The 9,463-nt window shown below is 43.7% G+C and overlaps 1 protein-coding gene across 1 annotated transcript in view; it reads right to left on the reverse strand.

Annotated features, from left to right (window-relative positions):
• Positions 1 to 1,197: 1,197 nt before the first annotated feature.
• TTC3 (tetratricopeptide repeat domain 3) overlaps positions 1,198 to 9,463 on the reverse strand; it is a 42,933-nt gene continuing 34,667 nt past the window's right edge. Inside the window, exons 34-46 of the mRNA XM_027907943.1 lie at positions 8,611 to 8,676; positions 8,075 to 8,224; positions 7,697 to 7,836; positions 7,047 to 7,115; positions 6,609 to 6,705; positions 5,740 to 5,840; positions 4,791 to 4,884; positions 4,332 to 4,430; positions 3,316 to 3,719; positions 2,666 to 2,786; positions 2,333 to 2,545; positions 2,057 to 2,146; positions 1,198 to 1,597 (exon numbers count right to left, since the gene is read on the reverse strand). Of these exons, the coding sequence (XP_027763744.1) occupies positions 1,487 to 1,597; positions 2,057 to 2,146; positions 2,333 to 2,545; positions 2,666 to 2,786; positions 3,316 to 3,719; positions 4,332 to 4,430; positions 4,791 to 4,884; positions 5,740 to 5,840; positions 6,609 to 6,705; positions 7,047 to 7,115; positions 7,697 to 7,836; positions 8,075 to 8,224; positions 8,611 to 8,676 (1,755 nt within the window). The 3' untranslated portion in view covers positions 1,198 to 1,486. The remainder of the gene's footprint in view (positions 1,598 to 2,056; positions 2,147 to 2,332; positions 2,546 to 2,665; positions 2,787 to 3,315; positions 3,720 to 4,331; positions 4,431 to 4,790; positions 4,885 to 5,739; positions 5,841 to 6,608; positions 6,706 to 7,046; positions 7,116 to 7,696; positions 7,837 to 8,074; positions 8,225 to 8,610; positions 8,677 to 9,463) is intronic.

A 9,463-nucleotide genomic window follows, 5' to 3' on the forward strand; every position in this document is an offset into this window, starting at 1 on the left:
TGGGTTTTTGGGGTTGTGTTAATGGAACACAGCCACAAGTTCACTTTAATTGGGAATTTTCCATGAATCTTCCCTGGGGGGTGGGTAGAGGCAGCTCAGTTATAGGGTGTCATTCCAGGGGTGGCCCTGGTGGTTTAGGGGAGAAACAGCTGGAATTTTTATTTCAGTGTCTTACTGGGGGGGAAAAAAAAGTGCTATTTAATAAAACTTGACACTTTGTTTAAGACCAGGGGATGGCACAGGGTGATTTTTGGGAAGTGGAAGCCACTCTTTGTGGTGCCCAGAGCAGCACTTGCACCTCCTGTTGTCCCAAGGGATGTGGAAAAGAGGGGCCCCAGCACCTGGATCAGGGCAGCTTTAATCCCCCCAAAAATTACTGGAAGCTGAAAAGGGAGGCAAGTGCTGGAATTCCTCAGGCTCTGGAATTATTTACTCCCCACTCACTCAGCAGAAATATTACACAAGGAGCTGCAGCAGTAACTTTAATTTCTTATTCAAATGCCAATTAATACACTGATTAATCACAGAGTAGTTCAGAACTTCAGCTGGAGGATATTTAGCACTGGGGGGGGAAAAAGTGATCCCTGGAATTAGCTTATCCAGTTAATGCTGCCTGGATTCAGACAACAGGCACATTTGACTTTCACTTGGGAGATTTTCAGTCTCTGCTCCTCATTTTTTGGCTCCTGGAGGCAAACCTGACAGTGCTGAAGGTGCTCTGGCAAGCTCAGACTCTGCAGGCAGTGGGAAAAACATTCTTTGAGCTGTTTTAAATCCTGCCCCCCCTCACTGGTCACCAATTCCTGCCCAAAACACAGGTGTTGCTTCAGCCAAAATAAAAACTCCTGTTGTTCCCATTGAAACAGGTCAGCTCTTCAACAGTGGGGGGGAAATTCAAACCCTGTTTTGAAGGTTTGAATTAAAGAATCCATTAAAGAATGGATCCACTTTATTCCAGATCCATTCCCGTGAACACTTTATAATTCCTGCTTCAAAATATGGCTGAAAAGTCAGTATTTAAACCACCTGAATTTAAGCAGAGAGAGGAGCTGCAGGGATGAGCTGCACTCAGAAGGGCCTGATTGGAATCCTGCAGTTCAGCTGGAATTGCTGATGCCACAGGAAGGGAATGTCTGGGCTCTTCCAATCCTGCTTTTGGGTCTCCTGTTTGGTTGATATTAGGATTTAGTTGCAATTGTGCTCTGGCCTTTCAGATAAAACAGATTTGTTACTTTTCAATTAAATAATAATGATAAAAAAAGGCCAGTTTTGTGAGCTGCCAGCACTGAACCAACATCAGCTTCTCACACTCAGGGAGCAACCAGGAAAAGGGCTGGATCTTGGGAATCTGTGCCTTAATGCCAAGTGTTAAATCCCAACTCAGCTCTGGGGTTACTCTGCAACCACTCTGCATCTTCTGATTGTGATGATTATTATTATTATTATATTATCATTATTATAATAAAGCGATGAAATAAAGCCAGCACTAGGTGAACTTGTTCCATGCAGGAAGCTCAGGGAAGTCTTCGGGAAGGAGAGCGTGGACACGGCAGATGGGGCAGGTGCTGGAATGTTCCTTGAGCCACGTCCTGATGCACTGCAGGGACAGGGAGAGGGGGAGGAGGCAAAGGCTGGGGTTAGGAAAAAAAATGTTCTCCAGTTCTAAATCATTTATTCTGCAAGAAGAAATCATCAGGAAAGAAATAAGGCAAAGGGGAAGAGTCACAGGCAGGAACATGGGAGTTATTCTGACATAATCCTGAGTTTTTTTACTCCATAAAGTCCCACTATCAGGTGGCAAATGTAGGGATAGCCCAGTCCAAATTGCAAACAATCTAAAATTTATTCTCTGAACCTTGAATCTCTGATCCCTTTAAATTCACTCTGATGATTTATCACTTTAAAAAAAAAAAAAACCTAAAGCTTTCTGACACAGTAAAACCGGCTCTTAGGGCGACTTTGGGGTACAAAGGATGGAAAAAGCAAATTGTGCCCAGTTGTTTAAGCACTGGGGTGGGGGGTAAATGGAGAGTTCAGAAACAAGACCAGAACTTACTTCTCTATGGAAATGGTGCCCACACTCCAGTTCACACGAGTCCCTGCTCAGCTCGTCGTGACATATCGTGCAGGGATCCTCACTGGAGGCCTGCACATGGAATGCTCAGTTATCTGAAAGCCAATTCTACTCAGTCAATTAATTTACTAACTCTACCACGTCTGTCTTGTACACAAAATAAATGAGCCAGTTATTTTTTTTTTCCCCCCATCAATACCTCGATTATTTCGTGTCCCAGACCAAGCAACGACTTCACCGGAGCAGAGGAAAACTTACTGTATCGTCCTGCTTTTTCCATTTGGCTTTAGGTGTCGCTCCAACATTCCCCCAGGCCTGGAGGTTTGGCTGAGAAGGGTTTTTATTGGAGGTGTTTTTAGGTGCAGGTGCTGCTCTGGAGGGACTGGGGGCGTTTCTTTCTGCAGCCACTTCCCGGCTCCGTGCTCCGGTGGGGGCTGGTGGGGCAGAGGCTCTCCCTGCTGCAGTTGGTGCCTGAACAAAGGGATTTGGAGTGAGTTTGGATGTGGAGCTGGACAGCAAAGGGCAGGTTTTGTGCTCTGTTCCCTGTCAGAAGATTCCCAGGAGGAGGCAGCAGCTCCACCCCCTCCGTACCTGGCTCTGCTGGTCCAGGATCAGCTCCGTCACTCGGTTCAGAACCTCATCGCGGCTCAGACCTGACAGGGTGTTCCCGTTTCTTCTCTGCACTTCTCTTATAAAAGGAGTGAAATCTGAACTGGAGGGACAGGAAAAACAAGGATCACTCACTGGCAACACAACACTGGAGGCTCCATGTTTGCTTCCCACCAGGAGAGCCTTCAAAACACCAACTTCTCCCATGAACTGGAGCAGGTGCCTGTTCCAGTAACTCTTCCAACCAGGGTCTGCCTTCACTGTAATAAAACCCTAAACAATAATCAGAATCCCAGAATGGTTGGGTTGGAAGGGACCTTAAAGATATCCCGTTCCAACCATACCTTCCACCAGCCCAGGTTGCTCCAACCTGGCCTTGGACACTTCCAGGGATCCAGGGGCAGCCACAGCTTCTCTGGGCAACCTGTGCCAGGGCCTGCCCACCCTCCCAGCCAGCAATTCCTTCCCAATATCCCATCTATCCCTGCCCTCTGGCAGTCTGAACCACTCCCCCTTGTCCTGTCCCTCCAGGCCCTTGGAAACAGAACCAACTCAGTTCCTGCTGTACTTTCTCCCTGGCTGTGCAGAACTCGTTATTCCCATTAAAACATCCCACTCATTCAAACCAGTACCTGCTGTAATTTGGGAATATACTCTGGAGCTGTGCAATGATATTTTCCAGCGCTTTTGGAAGCTTTTTGTTGTTTGGAAGTGCAGGAGGCCTTGGCTGCAGAGCTGAGGCATCCTGGGGGTTCTGGGCTGGCCCAGCGTCGCCCCCAGAAATCCCTGCTGGGTGAGATGAGGGGAGTTTGTTGGAATGGGATCCCTCTGGAGGCTGGGGATGCGTTTTCACGGATGCAGCACTTGCAGAAGGAGCCTCAGCAGTGGCAGGTGCTGCCTTAGCTCCAGGCTGGCTTCCAAAGGATGCACCTTGAGCTTCAGGACTGGAGAAGGCGGGAAGCGGAGCGGGATGTGCAGATGCCAAGGAATAGGTGAGGATGGCTGGGTCGCTGACCGAGGGGCTGGCTGGCATTATCTGGGAAACAAAACCACATTTCACAGGGAAAACAGTGATTAAAACAACTTGGAGTTGAGCTCTGGAGCATTAGCAGCTTGGATTGTGACCAAGGAACTGGAAGGGCACAGTTTATCTTAAAAACTCCTCGAGATCAGTGAAGATGTTCGACCCCAGGACTGTTTTCTTTCAGGTTTCTCTTCTAAAAAGTTATTCTGGTTTTACTGTAGAAAATAAACAGATTCCAAAGGCAGAACAAGAAGCTCAGAAGCTGCTCTTTCCCAACCTGGAAATTGCTGGCGATTGTTATGTAGACACTCTGTGACAATAAACAGAAAGGAGATACCCCAAAAAAAAGTGAGGAAGGAAAAGTATGTAGGAAAAAAAGGAGTGGAAAAATTACTTGTGCAAGTCCAGAGTGAGTGTAGCAATAAATCTCAAATTTACAGTATCAGAACAGAGCCCTGAATCTAAATTATACCCAGAACAACCAAGAGAAAAAATAAATATAAAATATAAAAAAAAGGACCAGCACAGGGTTCAGAAGAAACTGTCCCATTCCTGGAAGTGTCCAAGGCCAGGTTGGAGCACCCTGGGCTGGTGGAAGGTGTCCTTGACAGGTGAGATACTCACTGGGACAGTGGGAGGAGAGGGAATATCCATAATTTCCACCTTGGTGAGGGAAATCTGGGCACCACTTCTCACCAGCTCCATTTTCTCCTCATACTCAGCCTGCAGAGGGAAAACAAACCATCATCCTCCACCTCAGCTCTGATTAAAGATCCCTCTTCATTTCACATTCACACTTTCCATTTGAACTTTAACACAGAGTTTTCTGGTAGTTTTGGTTGGTTTTTTTTAAAGAAGTTCCAGAAATTTCTAAAGAAATCCAAAAGAACCAAGAGATCAGACTTGTTGATGTGGGATCTAATTTTAAAGCACAGTGTGGGATCCAACTTTAATTAATTTTAAAAAAATCCAGCTCAATACTTGGGTGCTTTAAAAAAGGAATGCAAAGTTATTTAAGGCATTTATCCCACTTTAATTTCCAAAATTCAATTTACAAGCTTGCTAAGAGAAAGGAAGCCTTACCTCCACTTTTTCCAGCTGCTTCTTTACATTGGAAATAAAAGTTTCCCAGGAATCAATCTGTGACTTCAGCAAAGGTGCTGCTGAAGCTGAGCTGCTGCAGGATTGAAGATTGGCAGTTAAAATTCCAGCATTCCCACTGTTTTTCTTTCAGACCAGTGGTGGTTGTACAAGTTTCTCTTTCAGGTTAAAAAAAAATCAGTTCAATTCTTGGTGTTTGGATTCCATCCCATCCCAGGAGTGAACTCCTAAAACACCTTGGATTTAAACCACCAGTAATTTTCCATTTACACTTCAGTTCTTTCCCAGGGAAAACTGGGAATAAACTGGAACGTTCCCAGGTGTTTGATCTTCCCCAGCTCAGAAGGACAGCAGGGATAAGGATGAGCCTCAAATACCAGCTGAATTTTGGTTGGGGCAATACTGAATACCCCAAATCCTGTGCACTTCAATATTATAATTTAATGTTTTCTGTAAATGATGTATTTTATAAATTTATGTAATATAAATATTATTTTAAAAACCCCCACAAAATTACAGGTGAGTTTTGCTCCCAGAGGGATGCCAGCCTGAAACAGAAGTTAAATGCAGCTTTTCCTCAAGCTGAGTTAATTTTAAACATTTATAATTCATATTCTTATATATATTTTATATACTCTATATCTTTTATACATTACATAATACATATTTTAACCATTACAAATTTATATTATTGAAAATCCATAAAATAGTCTTAAAAATCCCCCCCCCAGATGTGTGATGCTAAAGCAGGGGAAATAATATAATTTTACTATTAAAAATATAAATATTTTCATAATATTTAAACACTATAATTACAAATATTTTCATAATATCCCATCAGAATAATAAGAATAATAATAGTGATTAAACACTCTGTAATTGTATTTACACAACCAGGAGCACTTAAATTTGGGGTGCAGACTCTCTGTACCTGCCCAGGGCCTTCAGCATCTTGAGATTTGCTTCTGCTTTGGCCACGGTGCCACTGAGCTTCCAAACTTCAGCTTCCTTCCAGTTCTGGAATACTGAGATCTGCAACCAAAGAGATCTGTGTCAAAAAAAAAAAAAACCAAACAAAAAAACCAAAACCCTAAAACCCACGAGGGGATTAAAACCCAGATTGCTTCAGCTCCACCCCTTAAATGTTCCATTTGCAATTTATCCCCCCAGAAACACACACATTTATATGCAAATAACGAGATATTTCGATGTAAAAGGCAGCTTTTTAAATACTGCAAGGTTGAAGATTAACGGGGGCCGACAGAGCTCCTCCTAAGAAGGCAGAATTGTTCCCAATGTTCTCAATATTCCAAGCATTTCCAGCGGGAAACATCTTAGTTTGGAAAAAATATTGAGGGGCGTGAGTTTTACCTGCATGAGGAAGTAGCTACACATTCACTAATAACTTAAAATAAGGAGTTTTATTGGATGTTTTTAGGGTTAATTCCAAATGAAATCTCTTCATAAACAGGGACGTGACTCAATTACCAGAGCTGAGTTTTTGTTTGGGGCAATAACTTACAGCCCAAAGTTTCTGCACTTTTAATACTAATTCAAAATAATAATAATAATAACTAATAATAATAATAATAATAATAATAATAATAATAATAATAATAATACACCTTGACCTGCAAAACTTCTGTGGGAAAACATCAGGAACATCACTTATCAATACTGGATTAACATCTTTGATATCACCTTCCCCACCTCCAATGAGCACAAAATGATCCAAGCTCGAGCAAAAAAAGAAAAGGTTTTTAAGGTTGGGGGTTTTTAAATTTTTTTTTTTGTTTGTACCTCTGCTTTAACAGCTCTTTTCACACACTCCTGGCAGTCATCTTGACTCTTTTTTATAAGCTCTTCCAATTTTACTTTCTCATTAGCAAATTTATTACTGCGAAATAAAAAGAAGTTAAATATTTGAGTAACATTTCCAGCAGAGCAGTATTTAAAATTTATGCCATTTTAGAGGTTTTGCTGCAGCTACTCCCTCTACTCAGTATCATGTAATCAAGGGCAATGTATGAGAGCATGATAAAAAGAGAGATTACATTATTCTAAATATTAATATTTACTCGGGATAAGTAAATTAAACAAACTCAGAGTAAGAGCTAATTAAGTGCTTATTTCTCCCTGAGCCTTTACACCCAGAGTGAAGCAGAAAACTCCAATACTGACAAATCAGCAGGAAAAAAAAAATGGAAATACTGCAGAAAGGTACAAGACTTTTATTACCTGGTGTCCAGAAATGTGTTTAAATACGTATTATATTGCTTTTCTTTGTCATTAATGGTCTTCAAATACCTGCAGGAATGAAACATTTATCAAACTCTGATAAATTCTTGCTGAGAAAGGTTTGTTGGCAAATGTGTAACAGGTTCCTCTGTGGCCACAGTGACAACCTGGGTGGTTTAGAGATTGCTGCACCTTAATATCTGTACATTTTAGATACTGTTTCATGCCATAAATATTATGGTATTCCTGTCCCTGGAAGTGTCCAAGGCCACGTTTGTTTGGATCTTGGAGCAAGCTGAGCTGGTGGAAGGTGTCCCTGCTCGTGGCAGGGGGTTGGGACTGGATGAGCTTTAAGGTCCCTCCCAACCCAAACCATTCCATGGTTCTATTCTGAGGGCATTTAAATCTATCCCTAATAAATCAATATAAAAACCAGGCTGGTGATTTTTCCAGAGAAATTCGGCCCAAAGAGTAAAAATCAAACACCAGCATCCAAGTACCAAACTCCTCAGGGCTCTGCCACATCCTGACTTACCCAGCCAAGGGTTAGGCTTAGCTATGTAATTAATTAAATATATCTACACAAATTAGAGATATCTGATGTCTTTAAAATGTCAGACTGCTGTCAAATCCGCATTTCAAACCAGCACCTCTCGTTGGTGTCTGTGTGTTTTTTAGCTGTGCTCCTCAGGGCCTTTAGGCTGTCTCGGTTCTCCTTCTTCTCCTGCTGCCACTTCTTGCCCTGTGCCTCCGAGTCCTGGTGGAACCAATCCAGTTCATTCTGGGACACCTGGAAGCACAAAAAATGAGGCTTCATTTCTGAAAATAATGTTTTATTCAAGTCGAGCAGAATGGGGACGTTCACGACCCATCACAGGCTGGGGTTAGAAGGGACCTTAAAGATCATCCCATTCCACCCCTACCACGGGTTGAGACTCTTCCCACTATCCCAGGTCGCTCCAGCGTGCCCTTGGGCACTTCCAGGGATGGGGATCCCACCCCCCTCGACCCATGGACAGAGGTTTTACCTCAGTCTCTTCCACACTTTTCCTCAGGAGCTCCTCCAAAGCCCTGACTTCCTCCGAACTTCGGCTTTGCAGCTGCTCAAATTTCTCCTCAGCCTCTTTCAGTTGTTCCTGCAGCACGTGGTGCTCCTTTTCCACACGCAGGATATCTCCCTGGAAAGAAGTTCAGGTAACAAAACCCAATCTTAGTGACACGTTTTCTCACTTTTATCTCCTGGTACGGACATAAACCTGCCACCAGCACCACTCTGAACTGCCTGCGTGCCCAAAGGGAGTGTTTTTATCAAGCCTCAGGATTTTTGGAAGGGGAATACAAACTGCCAAAAAAACACAGAACAAAGCTCAAAACCCTCCCTTGCTGTGGGGGCCACGTGAAGTTTCCAAGGAGAACATCACAGAGGCCAAACCACACAGCACCAAAACACCCAAAGGACACAAATACCTCTCAAAATGCATCATTTTCAGAGAACTTTTCACTGCTCAGTTTTTTTGGGCATTCCTTTAACCTTCTTCACGAGAAATGCAAGGATGGAACTTACTGGTTGGTTTTCAAACGGATGGAAAGGCAAGGTGTTGGTTTCCCTATCAGCTACTTCCTGGTTTACCTGAAATACAAGAAATTGTGAGTTAATTAAAAAGCTTTCCAGTTTAGAGATGCAACTACGAGGTCAGCTCTGGTTTGGAGCTCCTGTACCTCACCTACAGCTTTACAAATCCAGCTGATTTACTGAGCAGGTCTAAAACAAGGTAGAAAAATATTGTAAAAGTGTTTCTGGAAGGGACTTCTACCTGTGAAGAAAGCACTTGACTGTCTGATCTGTCCCTGATTTCATGGACCAGGAGAATTCATCCTGAGAGTCTTCAAACACAGCTGTGCTTTAAGTGTCTGAAAACTTAAGATGTGCAAGAAGTGTCTGAGAGCTCCCTGAGCAGCTGTTTTGTGACTCCTCAACTCAAGATCTACTACACAAGTGCCTCTGCTTAGAAGGGCTGTTAAAAAATCCTGGTCAGATAAGCTTAAAATCGTGGAACTGTTGAGGTTGGAAAAGACCTTTAAGGTCATCAAGTCCAACCAGCACTGCCAAGGCCACCAGTGACAGGGCTTTAAATCCCTCAGGGATGGGAATTCCATCTCCCTGGGCAGCCCCTTCCAATGCTGGACAAGCTTTTCTGTGGAGAAATTCCTGCAAATATCCAACCTGGGCCTCCCCTGGCACAGCTGGAGGCCGTTCCCTCTCCTCCTGTCCCTGTTCCCTGGGAGCAGAGCCCGACCCCCCCCGGCTCCCCCCTCCTGGCAGGGACTTGCAGAGCCAGAAGGTCCCCCCTGAGCCTCCTTTTCTCCAGGCTGAGCCCCCCCAGCTCCCTCAGCCCCTCCTGCTGCTCCAGCCCCTT

Source organism: Empidonax traillii, unplaced genomic scaffold (genome assembly GCF_003031625.1).
Source record: "Empidonax traillii isolate 1590-97213 ecotype Southwest subspecies unplaced genomic scaffold, ASM303162v1 scaffold1581:size117717, whole genome shotgun sequence".
NCBI classification, from domain to species: domain Eukaryota; kingdom Metazoa; phylum Chordata; class Aves; order Passeriformes; family Tyrannidae; genus Empidonax; species Empidonax traillii.